General features: G+C 43.8%; 1 protein-coding gene across 4 annotated transcripts in view; it reads left to right on the top strand.

The window, feature by feature from the left end:
* nr3c2 (nuclear receptor subfamily 3, group C, member 2) overlaps nucleotides 1–25,312 on the top strand; it is a 348,506-nt gene that overhangs the window by 316,877 nt on the left and 6,317 nt on the right. For all 4 annotated transcript variants that reach the window (XM_078212425.1, XM_078212406.1, XM_078212434.1 and 1 more), the window contains 2 exons: nucleotides 5,990–6,120; nucleotides 21,763–21,920. In XM_078212425.1, coding sequence (XP_078068551.1) covers nucleotides 5,990–6,120; nucleotides 21,763–21,920 — 289 coding nt within the window. The remainder of the gene's footprint in view (nucleotides 1–5,989; nucleotides 6,121–21,762; nucleotides 21,921–25,312) is intronic.

Raw genomic sequence — 25,312 nt, 5'->3', positions numbered from 1 at the left:
ACTTTGCATTGTATAGGAGATCGGGCCAGTTTGAGCCAATACATTTGCAGGAACCCACTTCTCACCAGTGGGGTAGCTGCACGCCAAAATTTGTTCTCTCGTCGAAACAAGCGTCTTTTGGAATTACCCTCTTTTCTTAAGATTTGCTCCTGCTGTTGCTGTTCTACTATTTCAAACATCTCCTGTAGTAAAAGTAGAACAAAGGTAATTCTCAGCTTTCTCCTCAGTAACAGTAAAGCTGGGGAACTCTGAGTAGTCACGTGTGTGGTGTTGTGATACGTTACCAAGAAACTGTTTAGACAGTGATTTAACAAACCTTGGTCCTTGGAGGTTTTCAGTGAATGCTTCAAGGATTGGACAAACCTTTCAGCTAATCCATTTGTAGATGGTGGCAGGATGCTTATTTTATGTGTTGGATACCACTCATTATTTGATAGTTTTCAAACTCCTGAGCCATGAATTGTGATCCATTATCTGTCATGATTTGTTCTGGTTTCCCAAATCTGGCAAAAATCTCATTGAGCTTTTCAATGATTTGTTCTGCAGCTGTTGACTTCAGGCCATTTGGATTGTGCATCTATGACAACCATGAACATTTGTCCCTCGTATGGACCTGCAAAGTCAATGTATAGACGTTGCCAAGGCATCTTAGGGAACTCCATTATGAAATGGGAACAATGGCCCCCAGATATTGCTCCTCGCAAGTTCTATCATTCAAACTATACCTGGGTGTCCTTCTTCTAATTGTTCCAATACTCTTTGTCACAAGTTTGGAGGATATATTACCCTCATCCCCACAATAGGCATCCACTCTGTACTGTCAACGGAAGTTCTCTGGAAACATGTGCTTTAATTTAAGAAGCGTTCCTGTTATCCTCCTTTAAATACCAATTCGAGGATCTTCCACATCCCGGGATCATTTCTGATCTGTCATTGGACCTGAGCTGCAATCACTGGGATGTATTCTATCTGTGAAAAATAGAAGATATTGGAAACACTACTGGGTGGTACTTGACCAGTAGGCAAAGGCAAACATGACGATGCATCTTAATAACAGATAGCATCTCATAACTAGAGAATGCTGATAGACATGAGAGGCCTGAGCGTTGCTTTGTGTAGTGGGGGGGAGCCAACCTGGACAGGGGGTTTTGAGGAGGAGGTGGGGCTGGGGGAACCTGCTCCAGGAACGACACGGCATTCCTGCGTCGTCAGTGTGGCAGGTGGAAGAGACATAGCGCTGTCATTCTCATGCTGTACAAGGAGGAAGTGCCGAGTTGTCTCAGGGATTTGCAGAGCATGATGACATGACAGCGTGGAGATTCTTTTTGGGTAAGCAAAGTGAATTTTAGCACAAGTTAGTTACTACAATGGCGATTTATTTCTACGAGTGCCAAGCTTCACCTGTGGCCATTAGATGCCTAACATTTATTACTCTTCCTCACCATCCTGCTATGTCTAGGTGTATCTCCAAGATTTACAGTGGAGGTTGAGATGGCCTGCTGACTTCCATTCAATGTTGTCTGAGATTATCTTGGATGGCATCCCCTGGAGGGTCCAGGCATGCTTTCAGGCTGGGTGTTATCCTCCTCAAGTATCAGGGTGGAGGTGTGTCACTCACAGCGAGGGAGCTGTCAGATGGGCTGGAGATGCCCAGGGTCCCTTGGCTGGAGGACCCCGGGCTGTACGCCTAATGATTCTCTTCCCTTCAGGTTCTCAGGGGCTCCTGTGCTCCTACATGGGATAGAGGGGCAGCTGGAGTGAGATCCAGAAGCCCCACTGTCCTCTGGTGCTGACACTCATGGATTACCTCCAGTAACTGCACCATGCAGTTGAAGCTCTGCACCATGGAGCTCATGCCCTCATCATGGAGGTCATGCCCTGAACTGTGGCGTGGGCAATCCCTCATCATAGAGTTGCCCTCTTGCACTGCAGAGACCACCCTCAACAGTGTTGGCTTCATTGCGCTGAAGTGACGGCACCATCTCCTTAGACAGAAGGCGATGGGACTCCTCCAGTCAGCCTTGCAGTCCGAGGAGGGATGCTGTCATTTCTTCCTGATGATAGCACCTCTGCCTATGTAGCTCCATCAGCTCTGGGATGACTGTACCCAGGGGCATATCATCATCCTGGGACTCAGCAAAGTCCTGGGCTCCGGCATCCCTCTGAGTGCCAGATATCTAGGTCGTTCTTGCCTCCGCTCGGGACAGCACAGTGACACAGTGGTTAGCACTGCTGCCTCACAGCACCAGGAACCCGGATTCGATTCCCAGCTTGGATCACTGTCTGTGTGGAGTTTGCACATTCTCCCCGTGTCTGCATGGGTTTCCTCCGGGTGCTCCAGTTTCCTCCCACAGTCCAAAGATCTGCGGGTTAGGTTGATTGGTCATGCTAAATTGTCCCTTAGTCTCAGGGGGACGAGCTAGGGTAAATGGGGATTGGCCTGGGTGGGATTATGATTGGTGCAGACTCGATGGGCCAAATGGCCTCCTTCTGCACTGTAGGATTCTATGGTTCTGCCTGCTGTGGATCACTAGGTATGAGGTGCTCTCCAGTGAATGACCCAGAAGTCTGCCTACTCATTATTCCAACCAAGGTGCGAGTATCTGCACTGGTGGAAGGTGTGGGTGACAGCTGTGACACCTCTTCATTGCTGATCTCCAAGATGTCTCCCTTAGAGCTGTTCTGGTCTGTGGTGACCAGGGGCCATGAAGATAGTCCAAGCTGGTCTTCTGATTAACCTGCAAGAGAAGCAAGGTAGCATTAGTGTGGAACAGGGGAACGCTAATAGGAGAAAGGTCATTCGCCTGAGGCTTGCACCGTGGCTGAATGTGTTGAGGATTCTCACTTGTGTCTTTGGCTCCTATCTTGCCCTCTGCAAAGGTGTGGTCCTGCTCCTGTCCGGCAAGCTCAAGGGCTCATTACTTGAATGGGTCTTAGCTCCATATCACTCGGCAGGATGTGCCTCCTCACGGTGGTTGTACTTGACTTTGCCTGCAATGAGACAGATGGGCAGGAGTCAAGCCAGGTCAGATGGTACTGTTGTGTGGCATGCATGGGGGGTGAGTGGCAGCGGGAATGTGAGGAGCAGAGGAGATACTGGGGGTATAACTGGGGAGTGGTCAGCGATTGGCATGGCAAGGGTTGGGCCCCCACGAGGTGGGTGGGAGTGAAATCTCTGTAGAGGTGTGAGGGGTGAGTTGCTGGGTGCTGTGGGACACAAAAGAAGGTAGACTTACCTTGGCTTCACAAAGAAGATCATTTATCTTCTTATGACACTGCAGCCCTGTCCTCTGAGCTGGTGCTCACAATCGCAGCCACAGCCTCCCGGGCAGGGGTGGTGACTTTGCTAGCTAGATATCTGCTCACTCGAAGGGAGAGGGTTCAAGGGCTCTGCTCGACCCCATTCAGAAACTTACCAATGATTCCCTTGGTAAAGTGTGGTGCAGTCTTTCTGGCAGCCATCTCCAAACCTGGACTTTGAACAAGTGCTGGGCAGTGCTGGGGAGACGTTTAAATGCTGAGCCCCACTGATTGCAGCCATTAAGTCATGGCAGAGGGAGCGAATTAGAGCCAGGTTGCCACAGATCCAGTGTGAAACTTGTAAAAAGATTTTTGCTAAAGAGGCTGACTGTACGGTGACTTTTCACATCAGTGGTGCCGGTAGGATTCTCTCGGTTTTCTCACCAAGACCGACAATTTGAAAAAATATCGGAAAATCCACCCTATATTTCAGTCCTAATTACTGGCCAAACGTATGTGATCAATTTAAAAAAGACATTTGGTCACACACAATTAATTGTGTGAGGGAAAATGTATCCCTGTTCTGTGAAAAAGCTGTAATGTTCAGACCTGAAATTATCAACAACATACAATTCATCCTTAGAACTCTGATCTTAACCACGAGATTTCTCATAATATAGAACCTTCTGGTATTGTTAGGCAACTATGTATGTTGCTGGATGAAAAATTTGTTCGGTTTTATTTCATTTTGGCAGAGTTCCAAAACTTGGATATTTACGTAATGATTCTGAGTTTATCTGTATTTATACAGTGTTTCTGATTTCTCACGGTACGTAGTACAGGCTAGGACAATCAATCATTTTCTTTTTCCTTTGTTAAGAGTTAGGGTATAAGTTTGAGTGATGAGGTACTTGTTTATCCAGATAAAAAAATTAATGAATGAAAAGTAATAAAAATATACTTAGCGCCCTGTGATTAGGTGTAACTCAGCTTAGTTGCTCTCTGGAACTACAAAACAAGTAAACTGGGCAAAAAAATCATTCAAAACAACATTTGACCTTGCAAAGAAAATGCTGCAAATAGTTCACAGGTCAGGCAACATTCATGGAGAGAAGTAAACAGAGTTAATGATGGTGGGGTTGGGATGTGGCAACTGAGAAAATAGAAGGAGCGGTATTGGCTCCCGGCACTATTTCCATCACTGAGGAAGTTTCCTGGAGCAGGTCAGAATGCGTTTCGGCTGCCTGCAAGAGGGTGAATAAAGGTCCAAATTCAGAAAGATTTTCCATCCTCGTTGCCTTTTTACCTATGGTGGAGCAGCACCCCCACACCCCACCCCCGTCTTATGCAGAGGCTGCCAGTCTAATGGAGACAGCCTCCCTGCAGCAGACCAGGCTGCCATCAGAAGTGGAAATTTCCCCTCCCAGAGAGGGACCTACATGCATCAAAGGTCACCCCCATGGCCTCAACCAGCCATGGAGAGATTTCTCTCTTCATCTGAGGGGCCAATGCCTGCCCCCACCAAAATAATGATTTTTTTACACCTCCAAAGGTACTTGTTTATCAAGATGTACTATGTTTATCCAGGTGTTTCTATGTTGAGGTACCCTTGAAGTCTCTCACCTGCCTCAGCAGTGCATACCTTGCTGGCTAGGGCTGCCAGGGTCTGGATCTGCCTGGCCTGTGATGGGCCAGCAGTTTTGGGAGTCTGCTGATGGAGTGCCCGGAGGCAGAAAATTATAAGACTGCTTCTGGGAAAATGGGACCCCAAGTCAGGCTCTTGGCAAATGCAGGTTCGAGTCTCCTATTTGGTCCCAGCATTGGTGTCCCAAAACCTGCAGGAACATCCTGCCCAATGTTTCAGGCCAGCCATCTGATTATTCCACTTTACCAATCCTGCCATAGCCTTCTCATCTCATCGGAGACATCCACATGCTACAAATGGCTATGCTAAATTGAACTCTGTTCTTAGATTCATTAGCCAAAAGACAACTTTCATAATTTAAATCTAAATTCTTTTTTTATTAAAGTTTTGAGGGTGTAAATGTTTCACGCTGTCATGTAGGAGGGCAGAGCCTCAACCTGCCGGCAAAGCCCGGCTGCACTGACATCGGGTGCCATGTTTAAAGGGTGCCCAATCAAAGCAGGAAAATGATTTCACCTCCACCCCACCACCTCCTCCCCTTCCATCGGAGCCATCATTCATCACCCTGGCTACTTCCTGGCCATGTCCCTCTCCTCCAAGGGCTACACTTACCGTTACACCCCCGGGGGAATCCCCACAACAGGTTCACATCTGGGTGAACCTGTTGTGTGCAGTTTGAAAATATGCGAGGGGGTCTTTAATTGTATGTAAATATATTTAAATGTATTAAAATTTACAGAAAATCAGAAGTTGCGATCTCACCGGTATGGTTCGTGACTTCCAGGTTTCGCCGGATCTTCAGCCCCTGCCACCATTCCCACGGATAGTGAGTGTGGGCTCAAGGTCGGTCCCTAGGTGTGCACCATAAAATGCAAAGCATGTTCAAATTTATCTCAATTCAAGGTTAACCAATTTTCGCAATCTTCTGTTTACATTTTAGATTACCAGCATTCATGGCATTTTGTTTTAGTTCTCAATATTACTCTGTCCACCTGGTCAATTTGGGTAAAGCAGGTTTGAGTGGATATAATATATTTTACCAGCATGTGTGATGAAATCCTGTCAGATAACAGAAGTATAATATTTAACTTTGCTTTGAAACAGACAGCGGATGCAGCAATCAGCAATGTATGAACTATGTCAAGGGATGCAAAGCATCAGCATAGAATTAGTACGCCTCCAGCTGACCTATGAGGAGTTCCTGTGCATGAAAGCTCTTCTCCTGCTTGGCACCAGTAAGTATGATATCCACATTTACACTGTTGAAGATGGTAGTAATACATTTCTCAATTAACATTCTTTCTTGCCATAGATTTAGATTCACATTTCAGTAACTGACTTCTTGCAACATTACCCTCAAGTGTTTGTACCTAATGTGCCTTAGAGATGAATCCTTAATAAGAAACGCATACAAACAGTATGAAAAAACTGAGTTATTTTAATGTTTTGATTTGTTGTAATTAGCTTACCATTTTTCTATTTACACAATGACGTAAGTATAATCCACAGTAACTATACAGGGTGAGTATCAAAGAGATGAGAAGCAAGGATATGAGCTAAAATAAAATCACTAAAATAGGGACAGAGAAACCACATAAAGTAATTGACAAGAGCAAAAAGGAAAGAGAAAAGGTGCTAAATATAAACAAGTGGATTTCCACCCTGCCTAATACTGGGGCAAAAACACAACACAACCATCCTGAAAGATTTCCTTACCTCTTCAGCTGAAGTCATAAACAAAAGAAAGCTGAAGGCTGCTTGCTACCTGCCCTTCAGGTAGAATCCTGTTAAGATAACTGTGCAAAAAAGGCAGATGTTAAATCAGTAACTGAACCTTTTATGAAACAATTGAAAGCTGTAGTAAAGGTAGATTACAATTTAGTTATTTGTGAAGTGGGTCACTGGGGAACTGAAGAGGGTTCAATCTGCAAGCATTTACAACTGCATAGCAATGTTCCTAAATCATTTTTCATTGGTGGAAGTATATTGTCAGTCATGATCAAAAAGGCACTGCATTATGCTGCACATATCGAAGGATGTATTGAATCAGGTCATTGGGACAAAGTTAAATCCTCAGAGCTGGAATAAAGGAGAGACGTTTTATGCAGCTGCAGGACTGTGGTGAAACCTCGGGCAGAGTTTTGCACAGAGATCAGGGTGCCCTTTTAAAAGGGCCCCCCGATCTGCATTAAAACAAAACTCTTCCCCCCACTACAGACATGCCCCTCCACCACAAGCACCGGGGCAAAGCACACCCCCCCCCCCCCCCCCCCCCCGCCACCACACACACAAGGGGAACCCCATACCCCCCAAAGGGGCTCCCCAGAGGGTCTGCCTCAGCGCTGCCCACTGACAAGGCACTGCCAAGGCATGTCCCTCTCCCCCTGGGGGGCTATACTTACCTTTGCACCCCTGGCGGGTTTCCCTTGACTGCTTCCCATTTTTCAATACCTGTTGTAAATCTCGCTGACGTGATGTCATGTCAACGAGGGGGGAATTCCTTATCCGGGGAGGGCGGGGTGGAGCATATGGTGAGGAAGACCTTTAACTACATTTAGAACATAGAACAGTACAGCACAGTACAGGCCCTTCAGCCCTCGATGTTGTGCCGAGCTTTGTCCGAAACCAAGATCAAGCTATCCCACTTCCTATCATTCTGGTGTGCTCCATGTGCCTATCCAATAACCACTTGAAAGTTCCTAAAGTATCCAACTCCACTATCACAGCAGGCAGTCCATTCCACATCCCAACCACTCTCTGAGTAAAGAACCTACCTCGGACATCCCTCCTATATCTCCCACCATGAACCTTATAATTATACCTCCTAGTAACAGCTACATCCACCCGAGGAAATAGTCTCTGAACGTCCACTCTATCTATCCCCCTCATCATTTTATAAACCTCTATTAAGTCGCCTCTCATCCTCCTCCGCTCCAAAGAGAAAAGCCCCAGCTCCCTCAACCTTTCCTCATAAGACCTACCCTCCAAACCAGGCAGCATCCTGGTAAATCTCCTCTGCACTCTTTCCAATGCTTCCACATCCTTCTTGTAGTGAGGTGACCAGAACTGCACACAATATTCCAAATGTGGTCTCACCAAGGTCCTGTACAGTTGCAGCATAACCCCACGGCTCTGAAACTCCAGCCCACTGTTAATAAACGCTAACACACTATAGGCCTTCTTCACAGCTCTATCCACTTGAGTGGCAACCTTCAGAGGTCTGTGGATATGAACCCCAAGATCTCTCTGTTCCTCCACATTCCTCAGAACCTTGCCGTTGACCCTGTAATCCGCATTTAAATTTGTCCTCCCAAAATTAATCACCTTGCACTTATCAGGGTTAAACTCCATCTGCTATTTTTCGACCCAGCTCTGCATCCTATCAATGTCTCTTTGCAGCCTACAACAGCCCTCCACCTCATCCACTACTCCACCAATCTTTGTGTCATCAGCAAATTTACTGACCCACCCTTCAGCCCAAGTCATTGATAAAAATCACAAATCACAAGTAGCAGAGGACCTAGCACTGATCCTTGTGGTACACCGCTGGTAACTGGTCTCCAGTCTGAAAATTTTCCATCCACCACCACTCTCTGTCTTCTATGAGATATGATGTGGAGATGCCGGCGTTGGACTGGGGTAAACACAGTAAGAAGTTTAACAACACCAGGTTAAAGTCCAACAGGTTTATTTGGTAGCAAAAGCCACAACTTTTGCTACCAAATAAACATTGTGGCTTTTGCTACCAAATAAACCTGTTGGACTTTAACCTGGTGTTGTTAAACTTCTTACTGTGTTCTATGAGATAGCCAGTTACTTATCCAATCGGCCAAATTTCTCTCTATCCCACAACTCCTTACTTTCTTCATGAGCCGACCATGGGGAACCTTATCAAACGCCTTACTAAAATCCATGTATACGACATCAACTGCTCTACCTTCATCTACACACTTCGTTACCTCCTCAAAGAATTCAATCAAATTTGTGAGGCAAGACTTCCCCTTCACGAATCCGTGTTGACTATCCCGGATTAAGCTGCATCATTTAAATACACTTAAGGTAGACTGGGAGAGCAGGCTGGCAGGTAGGATAGCTGAGGAACAGTGGAGGATTTTTAAGGAGATCCTTTTCAGTTCTCAGCAAAAGTATATTCCAGCAAAAAACAAGGATTGTAAGAAAAGGGAGAACCAGCCGTGGATAACGAAGGAAATAAAGGAGAGTATTAAAATAAAAACAGCTGCGTACAGAGTGGCCAAAAATAGTGGAGAAACAAGTGATTGGGAAAAATTTAAGAAACAACAAAGAGAGACTAAGAAAGCGATAAAGAAAGGAAGGATAGACTATGAAGCTAGGCTAGCAATTAATATAAAAAATGATAGTAAAAGTTTTTATAAATATATAAAAAGGAATAGAGTGGCTAGAGTGAATGTTGGACCTTGGAGGACGAGAGGGGGGAGTTAATAGTGGGAAATGAGGATATGGCTGAGTCTTTAAATAAGTTTTTTGTGTCGGTCTTCACGGTGGAGGACACAAATAGTTTGCCAAATATTAACGATAGAGGGTTGGCAGCAGGAGAAATACTTAATACGATTAATGTTACCAGAGAGGCAGTGCTGGGTAGACTAATGGGACTGAAGGTGGACAAGTCCCCGGGTCCGGATGGAATGCATCCCAGGGTATTGAAAGAAATGTCAGAGGTAATAGTGGATGCATTAGTCATTATTTATCAAAACTCGTTGCATTCTGGGGTAGTGCCGGTTGATTGGAAAACGGCTAATGTTACGCCGCTGTTTAAAAAAGGAAGGAGACAAAAGGCGGGTAACTATAGGCCGGTCAGCTTAACGTCTGTAGTAGGGAAAATGCTGGAATCCATTATTAAAGAGGAGATAGCAGGGCATCTGGATAGAAATGGTTCGATCAATCAGACGCAGCATGGATTCATGAGGGGAAAGTCGTGCTTGACGAACATGTTGGATTTTTATGAAGATGTGACGAGGGCGGTTGATGGAGGAGAACCGGTGGATGCGGTGTTTTTGGATTTCCAAAAGGCGTTTGATAAGGTGCCCCATAAAAGGCTGCTGAAGAAGATTAGGGCACACGGAGTTGGGGGTAGTGTGTTAAAGTGGATTGGGGACTGGCTATCCGACAGGAAGCAAAGAGTCGGAATAAATGGGTGTTTTTCCGGTTGGAGGAAGGTAACTAGTGGCGTGCCGCAGGGATCGGTACTCGGGCCGCAACTGTTTACCATTTATATAGATGATCTGGAGGAGGGGACGGAGTGTAGGGTAACGAAGTTTGCAGACGACACAAAGATAAGTGGAAAAGTGAATCGTGTGGAGGACGGAGAAGATCTGCAGAGAGATTTGGACAGGCTGAGTGAGTGGGCGAGGATATGGCAAATGGAGTATAACGTTGATAAATGCGAGGTTATACACTTTGGAGGAAATAATAACAAATGGGATTACTATCTCAATGGAAACAAATTAAAACATGCTACCGTGCAAAGGGACCTGGGGGTCCTTGTGCATGAGACGCAAAAGCCCAGTCTGCAGGTACAACAGGTGATCAAGAAGGCAAATGGGATGTTGGCCGATATTGCGAGGGGGATAGAATATAAAAGCAGGGATGTCTTGATGCACCTGTACAGGGCATTGGTGAGGCCGCAGCTGGAATACTGTGTGCAGTATTGGTCCCCTTATATGAGGAAGGATATATTGGCATTGGAGGGAGTGCAGAGAAGGTTCACCAGGTTGATACCGGAGATGAGGGGTTTGGATTATGAGGAGAGGCTGAGGAGATTGGGTTTGTACTCGTTGGAGTTTAGAAGGATGAGGGGGGATCTTATGGAGACTTATAAGATAATGCGGGGACTGGATAGGGTGGAGGCGGAGAGATTCTTTCCACTTAGTAAGGAAGTTAAAACTAGAGGACACAGCCTCAAAATAAAGGGGGGTCGGTTTAAGACAGAGTTGAGGAGGAACTTCTTCTCCCAGAGGGTGGTGAATCTCTGGAATTCTCTGCCCACTGAGGTGGTGGAGGCTACCTCGCTGAATATGTTTAAAGCGCGGATGGATGGATTCCTGAGCGGTAAGGGAATTAAGGGTTATGGGGATCAGGCGGGTAAGTGGTACTGATCCACGTCAGATCAGCCATGATCTTATTGAATGGCGGGGCAGGCTCGAGGGGCTAGATGGCCTACTCCTGCTCCTATTTCTTATGTTCTTATGTTCTAAATGAAGTTCCCGCTTTCCCTGAGCAGGAACCTCATTACGTCCTCAGTGAGGGGTGGGGAAAAACGGAAAATAAGATCTCGCCGTTGTGAATTTCGTTTTCCAACTCTCACAAGATTTTGGGAGTCAAGGGTTCTGGGGGAAAACAGGAAAGTGTAGTTGACCACAACCAGATCAGCTGTGATCTTATCAAATGACAGAGCAGGTTTGAAGGGCCGAATAGCTTACACCTGCTCCTTTTCCTACTACTATGTTCCTAGTGGGTTAGCTGACAGAAGTGATTGCTGTTAGGGGCATTCGTACCAATAGCCAGAATTTTGCAGGGTGCCAGATAGGAAGGCCATATCAGCAACACTGTTCCCAGTGTCTACACATCCGCCCCTGCACAATGTTACCAGCAACAGGGGAGGTGTTGGACGGATCATTCAACCATGTCCCAATTAATGGCCATTTAAAGGAGAGGCCAATGTCTGGTCATCAGGCCACCAAGTAAAACTTGATGAACCTTGGTGTCAGGCTAGGAGCTGAAGGGGGGAGGGGGAGGGGGTGTGTGTGCCTATTGAACCGCATTCCTGCATCCCCAGCCCATTCTAACCATGCCCCTGGATTAGCCAGCAGCTCTTTGAGCCAGGACTATTTCTTTGTGAGTGGTGGACTGCCCATCTGATGTTAATCAAAGGACCGTTGGCCACTTAAAGGCTGCAGGGTGAGCTGGCCAAGTGGAGGCGACCTCACTCCTTTTACGTCACAGGGCAGAACCACTGCTCCCAGCATAAAATTCAGCTCCATATGTTATAATGTGCAATGTGATTTCCATCGTAGTGAACCTAAATTATCATTAAGGAATGTTATCTATAAAGATGGTTCTTTAGGCTGCTGAAGTACATATATCAGAAATGTTGGAAGCCTTCGCTGCCTACATTTCATCTTCATGTGGAATACACAAATCGAGTTGGAGATTTATTTGAGGCTGCAGAGTCCTGTAGGCTAAAGGAAATTATCTGCATTACTTTCAATACTTTTTGTAAAGCTTCACATCTTATGTGGCTGTTGATAAAGTTGGATGCTTTGAAGATACATGAATGGCTGAATGGTGTATTTTACACAATGTCTAATCCAGCATCAAGATTCATACATGCAGATGAGGAAATCAAGATCTCAGTGCTTTAAAAGAGGTATGAGTCACCCATTCCATTTGATGTCATTGTTAATAGTTTATTGGATGGAATTGTACAGGATGGGTTTGGAGTAACTGTGAGGGCTCATCAAGTAGATGAGCAGTTTAGTTGGAAGGGAATTAGGGAACAGGAGGAAGGTCTCATGGACAAGATAAGCTCGGAGAGAGCAGCAGAGGTGAAAATTCATTTGGTGGGCAAAGGTTGACACATCAGAAGCAGTTGAATGGATAGTATTTTAATAATAGAGTCCAAGAGCTTCTTTCACATTGCTAAAGTGAGGGAGGGAGGACAGTGGACAGGGGTTTAAGAAAACTATTGGTTGTGGTCAAAAGAAGCTGGGATATTTTTCCAGAATTACTCTGGAGGCTCTTTTCATAGACAAAAGTGAGGTCTGCAGGAATTTGATGTGGCCCAGCCAAATCTGGCAATTGATGGCTGAGCCATCAATTGTAGCACAGTGGTTAGCACTGCTGCTTCACAGCTCCAGGGACCTGGGTTCGATTCCCGGCTTGGGTCACTGTCTGTGTGGAGTTTGCACATTCTCCTCGTGTCTGCGTGGGTTTCCTCCGGGTGCACCGGTTTCCTCCCACAGTCCAAAGATGTGCGGGTTAGGTTGATTGGCCATGCTAAAAATTGCCCCTTAGTGTCCTGAGATGAGGGATTAGCGGGTAAATGTATGGGGATATGGGGGTAGGGCCTGGGTGGGATTGTGGTCGGTGCAGACTCGATGGGCCCAATGGCCTCTTTCTGCACTGTAGGGTTTCTGTGATTTCTGAGCCACTTGTGCGTCACACATGTGTAAATCTACATCCCTCGAATGTGTGAGATCAAAGATCTAGGTTATACTGGAGGTAGTGTGAAGATTTTTCAGGGACAAGGGCAAAGGAGATGAGAGTGTGGCTGCTGAGATTTTACAGCAAATGTCATGTCAAATGGCAGAATTAGAATAAGGATACAATTGACCCTAGTTTAAAAATTCTGACTGAGCCTTAACAAAGTCATGAAATAATGTTGCCACGGGCCTTGAAACATCAATTTAGCCAGTTATTTTTTTAGAAGTGGAACATATCTGATCCAATCAACTTCAAGCACACTGTTAGTTACTCTGATGGAATTATAATTCATGCTGAAGCAGGCCTTAATGTGTGCTATCAAACTGATTTAGAACCATAGAATGCTACAGTCCCAGAGGAGACCATCAGCTCAATGTGTCCGTGCTGGCCCACTACAAGAGCAATTTAGATAGTTCCACTTGCCCATCTTTTCCCCATAGTCCTTCATTTTTTTTCTTTAAGTGCTTATCCAATTCCATTTTGAAAGCCATGATTGAAGTCAGTGAGGCTAAAAATCCACAATCCCACACAAGGACCTTTGCCAAAGCCAAACTCCTTCATTTTGGGAGTTCCCATGTTCCTGACTCTCGATGTGAGGAGACCAGACAGAATGTACAATCATCACCACCCTCCTCCCTCATCAAGTAGATTTTGAATGTGTCAGGTAAAATGAGTGTACATATCATTCTGAAGCACTTGGTGGTATCATTTACTAATAGTGTACGCTGTATTATCTTTATTTTTTTTCCATCGTGTATTAATGGATATTATGAAGGTGTGCAGTTGACAACGTTTATGTGAATAACAATTTTCTGTTGCTACTGACATAAGTCATAACACCCTCCTACATGACTAGATGAATGACATCAGGACCCACAGGACAATAAAGTAATGTATGACTGAACATTCCATAAACAGTTGCATTTGAATAAACAAGCAACAGTTGGTTAACCAAGAAACATGTTGAAAGCTTCCCAACTACAGAGAAACTAGATTAGCATGAAGCTGGAAAAAACACTGGAATCAGAGGGGAGGAAGAAATAAACATCTCATTTCAACAAGTAGAGAAATATTACAGGTAAATTAAATTTCCACTTGCATTTTGAAAACACAAACACTTTTTACACCCACATATTTTACACACACACAACAAACACACACATTTAATGCAAACACATTTTACACAAACACACACAATAAACATACACATTTCACACACACAGTTTACACACACACAATAAACATACACATTTCACACACACACGCATTTTACATACACAAAACATATTTTACACGCACACAATAAACACACATTTCACACACACACAACAAACACATTTTACATACATACACCACACACATACACATTTTGCACACACATTTTACACACACACTTTACATACACATATTTTACACATCCACGCAGAACACACATATTTTACACACACAACACAAATACACCACACACAAACACACACACACATACACAATGACATAGCTACTGAAAGAGAAACAAAAACAATTCTCATTCAATGCATATATATCATAATAGCATCTCCTGTGTACTAGCTACAACATTACATTCTATTTACAGGCTACAGACTCACTGTTGAAATTTGGGAGCAGATGACACTAGCAGGTACTAGATAGGGTGGTGCTGTGAATCAGAAATCATTTCCACTGCAACAGAAATGGATGCCAGTTCCGGAATCTATGAAAATCACAAAAGATCTGAAGGGCAATATTTTGTAGTTGAATGGATGAGGGTTGCTGGTTTTGCACAAGCATAGTAAACGCATTGACTGGAGAGGTGTTCTGCTCTGTCAACTCTGCTCAGTCCAATTATATATTAAGCAAATTAATTATGTCAGTATGTATATAGGAGTGAGCAGACTACACACCAGCAGATATAATTGCCTGGTTCAATGATTACCATTTTCCAATAGGCTCCAGGATAGTTGTGAACTTTTGAAAGAGTGAACATCTGTTTCTCATGACTAGCACATACTTTTTTTGCTACTGCAGCTCCTGCAGATATATGTGCACCCAGATAAGATTATGTAGGAGCATAATATGAACCTTGTTCCCTACATGGCATACTTTCAGTGGTGATCATGCATTCCCTCACTTGAGAATTTAACGTTGTCATGTGCCTCTTCACTCTGCTCTTCTGAGATGATTATGATCCCAGGAATGAGTGCATCACATGCTCTGGAAATGTAAAGAATTTATGCAGACATCAGAGAGGCACTGACTAGATAATGCACTTCAAATATAACTGAAGAAAAAGGAAGCAAACTTCATTCACATCAATGAATGAGTTGCTAGCAAGCTGATTAAGTTAAACATTATGAACAATGCTTTCAAAATGACATAGCTTTCACTGAAAGCAGAGATTATCTTTGGAAAGAAGCTGCATTTTGCATTTAGCAAACTGTTGAAACTCTGGGTGTGTACTTTTTTCCTTGTGAATCAACCAGAGTTGTTTCTGATCATGTACTGAGGCTAAACAAGTGTTTTTTTGTGATGCCTTTGGTACTGCCCTGTTGTGCTTTTGGCCTTTATATTTTTTCACTTTTTACTGAATCATCCATTCCAGGTTATTAATCTATTTTCCATCATCCTTATGAAAATCTTGGTAGATTTCTTAATTATTTTCTACTGTATTATCAAATTATGGCCTGCAAAAGAAGTTCTGGTTGTGGCTCATCCCATACTTCCGCTTCTATTTTGTACACTGACACTTACCTCTTCATGAATTTAACTGGTCACTCATCCCGAGCATGTTTGTTCTCAGTGGGGGAGAGATTCAAGTGTGTTGCATCAATTTTTCAGGCATTTAGTGGGAGAGCTAGTCACCTCCAAACAGAATTCAGAATTGGATTGAAAGTAGTTAGGGTTTGGTTGGATGCCTTGCATATACTAGTCTGGAGCCGAATGCCTCTTTTAAGACGCCATCTCAAAATAGTAAAATAGAAAGGGTTTTCTGGGTCTTCAGCGTCATAACCAGCAATCCTTACAGAGACCCTGCAATCCTGCCAATACTAGATTAGTATACTTACATTAATGTGGAGCTCCTTTGCCTTATGGTCGAATACATAACAATCCACCTAGCTACCTTTTAAATTAAGTCATTGACCACAATGTAATTATTAAACTTGCATTAATGTTTGCAAAGTTAACGAAGTGAAACTCATGTTCGCACTGAGAAGGTGCAGGAGGTGCAGCAACATGAACCAAACACCTAAACCTGCAAACCTGTTCATTTTTGCCACAAACAGCTTCTGAAACTCACAAAATGAATCAAGAAAGTTCTTCTGGTCTAGACAACAGGTGTGAAGTGTGAATAAACTATGAAAAATGTTTTCATGCTAAAATAATAGATTATGAATAGAGGCACAGTACTGCAACCACACCTCACTTACGAATTAATAACCACACAGAAGCACATGGGTTAGGAGTTTGGCAAGGACTGATCCTTAAAAGGAAAGGATCACAACAACTAAATCACTCAAATTGAATAACACTGAACAGTACTTCTTTTGTGTGGAAGCAATCAATGAACATGAGAACACACCTTGAATCGTGTATATTTGAAGCTTTGTGAATTACAACTGCAGTATATAAATGACTGAAAACCAGACAGAAAAGATGAGGCAGGACTGGAAACTAGAAAATATAGTGAAGAGATTGTGCAGGGAGCAGCAGAATCAAGAGAAAGAAGACACAGAATAGACACAAGTACAAAGTAGACCAAGGGAGAGTTAAAGAAAAATGATCATTTATATTTATATATATTATTACTGTTGGCACTGCCAGATGGACACTGCCAGGTTGCCAGGGGCCAGTGCCAGGTTGACGCTGCCCAACCATGTCCCCGAATACCCGGGGCTTCAGTGCCCTCCGAGCCCTCTGACATGGCCGTCACATCTGGTCTCAGTTTGTTGGGACCAGTAGTGATTCGAGCTGGAATCCCAATGCACCTCTGGGGGTGGAAAATCCTGGGAGCAGGGAGAATCTGGCTTGAAACAGATATGCTGATCTGGTTCCTGCTCTCACCAGATTTTGTCCTGTTGTAAGGGCTGGGAGAATCCCAAAAGGGGATCTTGCCAACGCTAAATGTACTAGGCCCCTCCCCTGTGATTCTCCAACCCCGCATGCCCCAACATGATCTATGCCAGCGCAATGAGGCTGGAAAATTGCTCCTCTGATGTCTGCCTATAGTCTAATAACAAATACAAAAAGTACCGGAGTAAATCGTCATTTCAACAATAACCTTTTAATTATTGCAGCACTTCAAATCCAACAGAATGGGGGGATTCATTGACCCTTTTCGCCACTAGCGGGAATCCTGATTGCCCGCTGAATGGGGTGTTGGGCCTATAACAGGAACTCAATAATGGTGTGAAATCCCTTGTTTAAATGTCATTAGTGGATTGGATATCTCATTCAGCGGCTCGCCCACTATTCACCTATCTCCCAGCAGGAACTGCACTAGGTCGGCTTTGGTGCTGATCATGATCAGCATAGATCTAGCGTGTTGGACCTCCAAAGGGGCTCAAGGATTTAGATCTAGTGCACATGGACCCTCTGCCACGGCCAGGCTGCAGAGGGAGGAAGGGTCTCCCAAGGGTCCTGAGGATTGGGTGTTTTTGGGCTGGGGGCGCTCTGTCCCAGAAAAGGGGTCTCATGGCTGGTCTGCCATGCCTAGCCCAGTGTTCAGTTTCAGAATGGTGAATTCAGACACCATCCTGGGGTAAAATGTTCATTATTGTCTCTGTCCTCTAAAACCTTTGAAGTTCCCTGGTCCCCTGGACAGCTGGAAGGCTTCGGAATCATCGCGGCACTCCATTAAATAGAAGGGATTCCCCTTTCTCTGTCTAGGATACTGCAGGTATGAGAAGATCTCTTTCAAGTCCTCTGATTGACAGAACTCACTTTCACTAGGGGGGATTTCCTAGTTCCAAGCTGTTCACTCAGCCCCATTGTTATAACACAGCATCTGTTTAAAGTCTCTGAGTCTTCATAGAAAGCTAAGAGCCTTTGAAATTCCTTCAAATACTTTGAAAACCGTTACTACCATTCAATTTCAGTCTAGTTCTTGTAATTCTCCGTTGATTGACAGCTTAATGGTTTTTACTCAACATGCAGCCAGAATGTTCCCTTCATGCTTGAATGCATCTCACATAACCCCCATTGTATTTAACCGCAATGTCTAAACAGAAAAGGAAATGAAAAGCACTTAATTACTTTGAAGTTGCCTGCAGCTGTGACCCTGATCTCTGGACAGCTGGACTAGCTGGCGTGTTTCTCAAGATGTATTAATTTGCATCTATCAGGTGGGTGAATCCCACCTGACAGGCACTGCCAAAGGGAAACACACTGGTTTTCTCTCTGGCATGGGCACTTAGTGCTGATTTGGGAGAATCGCGGCCATTGTTTACAGTGAGGGAATTTCTTCTGAACTCTCCCTCATGGCACAAAGCATTAACAGCACAAGAACAGGCCATTCTATCCAGCAAGGATATTATTAAACTGGAAAGATTGCAGAAAAGGTTTACCAGGATGCTACCGTGACTTGATGGTTTGAGTTATAAGGAGAGGCTGGATAGACTGGGACTTTTTTTCCTGGAGCATAGGAGGCTAGAGGTGGTCTATAAAATAATGAGGGGCAGAGATAAGGTCGATAGTCAACATCTTTTCCCAAAGGTACGAGAGTTTAAAACTAGAGGATATAGGTTTAAGGTGAGAGGGAGAGATACAAAAGAGTCCAGAGGGGCAATTTTTTCACTCAGAGGGTGGTGAGTGTCTGGAACGAGCTGTCAGAGGCAGTAGTAGAGGCTGGTACAATTTTGTCTTTCAAAAAGCATTTAGACAATTACATGGGTAAGATTGATATAGAGGTACATGGGTCAAACGCAGGCAACTGGGACTAGCTTAATGGCTAAAAACTGGGCGGCATGGACAAGTTGGGCTGGAGGGCCTGTTTCCATGCTGTAAACCTCTATGAGTCCATGACTCTTAAGTTCATGGCAGTTCTCACATTGATCACACGAGTTATTACAAAGGTTACACATGAAATATTGCTTCATAACAGATCAGAGACCTTGGACAACCACAGGTTCAGAAGAAAAAAAATAAGCATTTTCTCTAGTCAGGAGTCTTGTGATCCAGCATTGACTTTCCTGATTTGCTGATTATTCCTTAGGTGATGCACTTAAAACAAGGGGAAGATCTGGGCTATTCTAGTTTTTACTTATTTTATTTACTAGATGTTGGAGAGTTTAATTTATCCTTTCCCTTAAAAGCTTAATTTATTACATTCACAAAGAAATGCATAGCATTATCCTCATGGACTCCTGGACAAAGTTAATAGAGTTATAGTCAGTGGAAGCCATTGTTTGGCTTCTAGCATTTGCAGTCTTATTTCCAGCATTATTTCAAAAGGTTATGGCACAAATAAATTCCAGCATCCCAGATTGCCTGCATCCACTACAGTTCGCCTATCATCACTACAGTTCACCTACCGCCGCAACAGGTCCACAGCAGATGCCATCTTCCTGGCCCTGCACTCAACCCTGGAACACCTAGATAACAAAGGCACCTAAGTTTGATTCCTATTTATCGATTACAGCTCAGCCTTCAACACTATTATTCCTACGAAACTCATCTCCAAACTCCATGGTCTGGGCTCGGCACCTCCCTCTGCGACTGGATCCTGAACTTCCTAACCCACAGACCGCAATCAGTAAGGATAGGCAACAACACGTCCTACATGATCATCCTCAACACCGGTGCCCCACAAGGCTGTGTTCTCAGCCCCCTACTATATTCCTTATACACCTATGATTGTGTGGCAAATGCCTCTCCAACTCAATTTTCAAGTTTGCTGATGACACCAACGTAGTGGGTCGAATCTTAAACAATGACGAGGTGAAGTACAGGAAAGGGATAGAGAAATTGATCAACTGTTGCGACGACAATAATCTCTCCCTCAATGTCAACAAACAAAGGAGTTAGTCATCGACTTCAGGAAACGTAGTGGAGGACATGCCCCTGTCTGCATCAATGGGGACAAAGTAGAAATGGTCGAGAGCGTCAAGGTTTTAGGTGTCCAGATCACCAACAATCTGTCCTAGTCCCTCCATGCCAATGCTATAGTTAAGAAAGCCCATCAACGCCTCTACTTTCTCAGAAGATTAAGGAAATTTGGCATGTCCACTACGACTCTCACCAATTTTTATAGATGCACCATAGAAAGCATTCTTTCTGGTTGCATCATAGCTTAGTACGGCTCCTGCTCTGTCCAAGACTGCAAGAAACTACAACGGGTTGTGAACGAAGCCCAGTCCATCACTCAAACCAGCCTCCCACCCAATGACTCTGTCTACACTTCCCACTGCCTCGGAAAAACAACCAGCATAGTCAAAGACCCCACGTACCTCGGGCATACTCTTTTCCACCTTCTTCCGTTGGGAAAAAGAGACAAAAGTCTGAGGATTCGTACCAACCGACTCAAGAACAGCTTCTTCCCTGCTGCCATCAGACTTTTGAATGGACCTACCTCACATTAAGTTGATCTTTCTCTGCCCCCTAGCTATGACTGTAACACTACATTCTGCACCCTCTCCTTTCCTTCTCTATGAACAGTATGCTTTTTCTGTGTAACGTGTAAGAAACAATACTTTTCACTGCATACTAATACATGTGACAATAATAAGTCAATTCAATTCCAGTCCTGTTTATAACACCGTCTTCCGAGAGCACTCTTTCAGCAAGCCGCTGTTTGGATTGTGGCTGCCAACCAAAAATGAGCAAAAACCCTTGTACTGAGGCACATGATCCAGAAGGTCCTTCATTTGCTGAGGCTGAGCCCCAGTAACCTCTCCAGCATTTCCTGCTGGCCATCAGCTGGCCAATTCCTGCTGGCCATCCACATCACCAGTGTGTGGACAGACAGAAGATTTCCAGCTCCAACAGGGGGAGTAGCTGACATCAGTCAGCTCACAGTTTAATCTAAAAATTACAGGTCGAGAATGAACACATCCTCACTGCATGTTTTCTTATGCGAAAATTATTTTTGTTTAGAATGTTTTCATTTAGCATGCTGTTTTTCAGGAGCACATTTGGCGCACTAAATGGGGGATGGGATAGATGGATCCCTAGTCCCTCTACTTCACAATGTTTTCAACCTTTTCTAGAATTAACATGTATCTGCATTTCTCCCAGTGCAAGGCTCTTGACAAATGTCCATGATGTTTACTGTATGAGATAATAAATCAAAATTCTGGACAGTCTCCCAGAGCTGGCACTTTCAGAGCCTTTAAAATAGAGGCAAGTTTGAAAAATTGCTTTGGAAGTTTGTGGAAGTATTAGGAATTCTTAGAAGATCGGTCTAATGTTTGGCTGTTACACAGATACATCTAAATAAACGTATGCTGAAAAAATCCCCACTGATCAATGACACTTGAATTTATTCCAACGCAGACCTCAAGGCATTAAAATTCAATGTATGTCAATTTGTTAGTTTAAAGGCAGCAGTATAATGGGACTTGTTACGACTTCAGTGGATTTAATGTTTTAAAAAAGTCTGAATCCTAATTGGCAGAAACTGCTTTTTATTCTGTATTACACAGTTCCAAAAGATGGCCTGAAAAGTCAAGCTTCCTTTGATGAAATGAGGGCAAACTATATCAAGGAATTAAGGAGAGTTATTGCAAGAAATGAAAATAACTCTGGACAAAACTGGCAGCGGTTTTATCAGTTGACCAAAGTCCTTGACTGTATGCATGAGGTAGGTTTAAGAAAATACTATTCCATGATTGTATGATCTCAGTTTTCCTGTTCTGATTACTATAGCATTTTGTGCCTCTTCTTTTGCATTTCTCTCAGATTTGGCAAAATTCTACTCCTGACCCTTGGGCCAAATTTTGCTTTTTCAGCAAATGTAAAACTGACATAAGGAACATGTTCACTGAGATTTAAACTTACATCTCCCTGACACAAGTTGCTCAAATGAAATTGGTTTTAAACTGCTCTCAGTGGCCAAATTATCAAGTATTATAAGCAAGTGTCCATTTACAAAATATCATTAGTGAAAGGATCCCTACTCACAATTAGTGTCAAAATTAGTTAAAATATAATGGATGAAAATCATAAAGCAGCAATTGACTTTTGGGGGTCTTGATCCTGCTATATGCAAGAGTTGACATCGATAATTTTTTCCTAAAAGGTACATTGGTGATCATTGGCACATGAAAGCTTGGTATATGTTTGACTTTCTTGTATGCCATGGATTGTCTGATCACATGGCCTTGTGCTTGACAGTTGACAAAATACATCCTCTATTCTGGCTACCAGCCTCTTGCACAGAAAGAGGTAGAAGACAAACACTGTTTTTGTGGTAATAGGAAAGGCAGTGGCAATTTGTTGCATCATTGATTCTGAAGCTTCACAGCATTTTTGGTATTTGTCCTGAGATTTCTGCTGAAAGAAGTGAGCAAGTTTGAAGTCTAACTTTCAGCCACCAGCAATGTGCACATAATTGGCATTTCCTTGTGTCTTTTCACAGCTTCAGGTTAAGCAAACAAACATACATCATGGAGCAATTTGGAAACATGGCTGGGGATTTTTCCACTCCTAATTTCAGGACAGGAATGGTGACAGGGATGGAAAATCCCGCAAGAGTCCTAAATGGCTTTTAAACCAGTGGAATTTCCCAGGTCGATTGTCCCCCCCCCTGCCCATGACGTAACTTTGAAAGTTGGATCACCATTTGCACAGATTTAACTATAATTATCTAGCCTTTATGCCTTGTGCATTAGTACTTTATGGTTAGTGCATTAGCCAGCTCGGGGATAGGGTTCAGCACCAACTTGGCACCAGACTTTGTGCAGAGCTTGGAGCCCATTCCTTACAGTGTGAAAATAGTGGCTAACTCCATAACAACCTGTGTGAACCCAACCATGATGCAGTGTCTGAAGATCAATGACTCAGCTTCCATTGCAGCACAAGCAGGAGCCAGTCTGAGTGCTGCAGTAAAAGCTCAGACTGAAGTCATGTAGGCTGAACTTACTGCTACGTAAATGTGCAAAGACACTTGCCAGCTCTCAGAGCATCCAGCAGTCTGTACTCCTGCGGATTTACTCAGATTGCTGAGCTGTCACCCTGAGGGACTGGCTATGGCACTGCGGAGCATGAATCTGTTGTCGTTCCTAAGGGTAACAGCATTAGTCCTTCATCATTGCCACTCTACATGTTTCCTTACTGTTCCCTGTCAGCAGTCATCCTAGACTGATGCTACCCAAACTGAGCTGGTTCAGTCTGAAGTCAGGGCTTCTAGGGCCAGAGTGTCCTGTACTCTTCTCTCAACCAGCCATGTTGCAGCCACTGCATAGGAGCACTAAAACAGGCTAAGGCACTAAAGGAATTCACAAGAGCATTGAGTTGATTTTTGTTTGGAATATTCGAGGTTTGGTTGGTAACATTAGTTTGAAATTGTGGCCAGGACGATACTGTGATGGACAATAACAGAGGGAAGGTAAGGTGTGGGGAATCGAGCTTGGGTTCTCTAGTACAATCAGACAGCATGGCTGACAAAGGGATGTGTTGGTTGCTTCCTCACTTCCACCTCCTCCATTTCTTCTTCCTCCTCCTCACCTACGCGCCATATACCTGCTGCCAAAAGGCTGTGCCCTCATGATGGAAAGGTTGTGTAGGATGTAGCAGACGATGATGAATGGCTACCACCTTGCAGGGCTCCTCCAACATAGTCCAGACACTGTTTCAATACCACAGTGTTTTATTTGACCATGTTTCATATGGCCACATGACTTTAGTTATATGCTTGTTCAAGTTTGTATGGGTGCCAAAGGGAAGTCCCAGCGAAGTCATGTGCTCACTCCACCTGCTTCTGTCTAACAAGAGAAAATGGAATATATTCAGCTGTCTTGGAATACAGAGACTGAGTGATCTCTATTGCACAACAGTGGATGAAAATGTTGCAAATATTACTTCTTCCAGCCTGGAATGAGTTAGACACATAAAAATTCATAACCACAGTCATCTTCAGAGCCATTGAAAATGCTGTCCTCATCCTGCTTTAAGGCTACCATTTAGGATGCAAAAGGTAGCAGATTTCAAGGAGCACCTCCTTGGTGAAATGGAGACATTTCACGCATTGTTCTGTGGTTAAGGTAGAAGAATTCACCCTGGAGAGCCTAGGTAAATTTAGCTTCCCTTGAAAGTCCTTTCCCTCCTCCCTCAGCTTGATTGCCTCTGTATTGCCTCTTCTGTCCCCTTATCCTGCGACAGACCAAGGGAGTTAGCAATCACAGTACTCGCTTCAGGGAGCAAGTGATATGAGCAGAATCCTTGAATTGAGAACAAAGTCTTCAGCATGTGACACACCATTCCCTGTAGACCTTATTAACTTTAAACATCAGTACAAACCTCCCAACACTTGCACTAACTTAGAAACATCCAGTAGAAATCAAGCAGCAACTAACCTGAAAGTAGCTGATGATCCCTTTAAATTTCATTAGTAGGGATTCCTTTTTCTTGAAGGAAATGTCTAACAGGGTGAAATGAAGAAAGGGCATTATTTGGAGCATTCAGGTTGAAAATGGCACAGCTTGGATACGGTCAGTATTAGAGGCTGATTGACTGGTCCTGTGTAATGAGACAGAAATAATTAATGATCTTGCAGTTAGGGATCCTCTCGGAAGAAGCGATCACAGTATGGTTGAATTTAAAATACAGATGGAGCGTGAGAAGGTAAAATCCAATACCAGTGTCTTGTGCTTAAACAAAGGAGACTACAAAGGGATGAGGGAGGCGTTTGCTAAGGTGGACTAGGAGCAAAAACTTTATGGTGGGACAATTGAGGAACAGTGGAGGACTTTCAAAGCGATCTTTCACAGTGCTCAGCAAGCTTATATACCAGTGATAAGGAAGGACTGTAGAAAAAGAGATAATCAGCCATGGATAGCTAAGGAAATAAAGGAGGGTATCAAATTGAAAGAAAAGGCATACAAAGTGGCAAAGATTAGTGGGAACCTAAAGGATTGGGAAATCTTTAAAGGTCAACAGAAGGCCACAAAAAAAGCTATAAGGAAAAGTAAGATGGATTATGAGAGTAAACTAGCTCAGAATATAAAAACAGACAGCAAAAGTTTCTACAAATAT

This window comes from Mustelus asterias, chromosome 1 (genome assembly GCF_964213995.1).
Source record: "Mustelus asterias chromosome 1, sMusAst1.hap1.1, whole genome shotgun sequence".
Lineage (NCBI taxonomy): Eukaryota > Metazoa > Chordata > Chondrichthyes > Carcharhiniformes > Triakidae > Mustelus > Mustelus asterias.
This window is presented reverse-complemented; position numbering and strand designations above follow the sequence as displayed.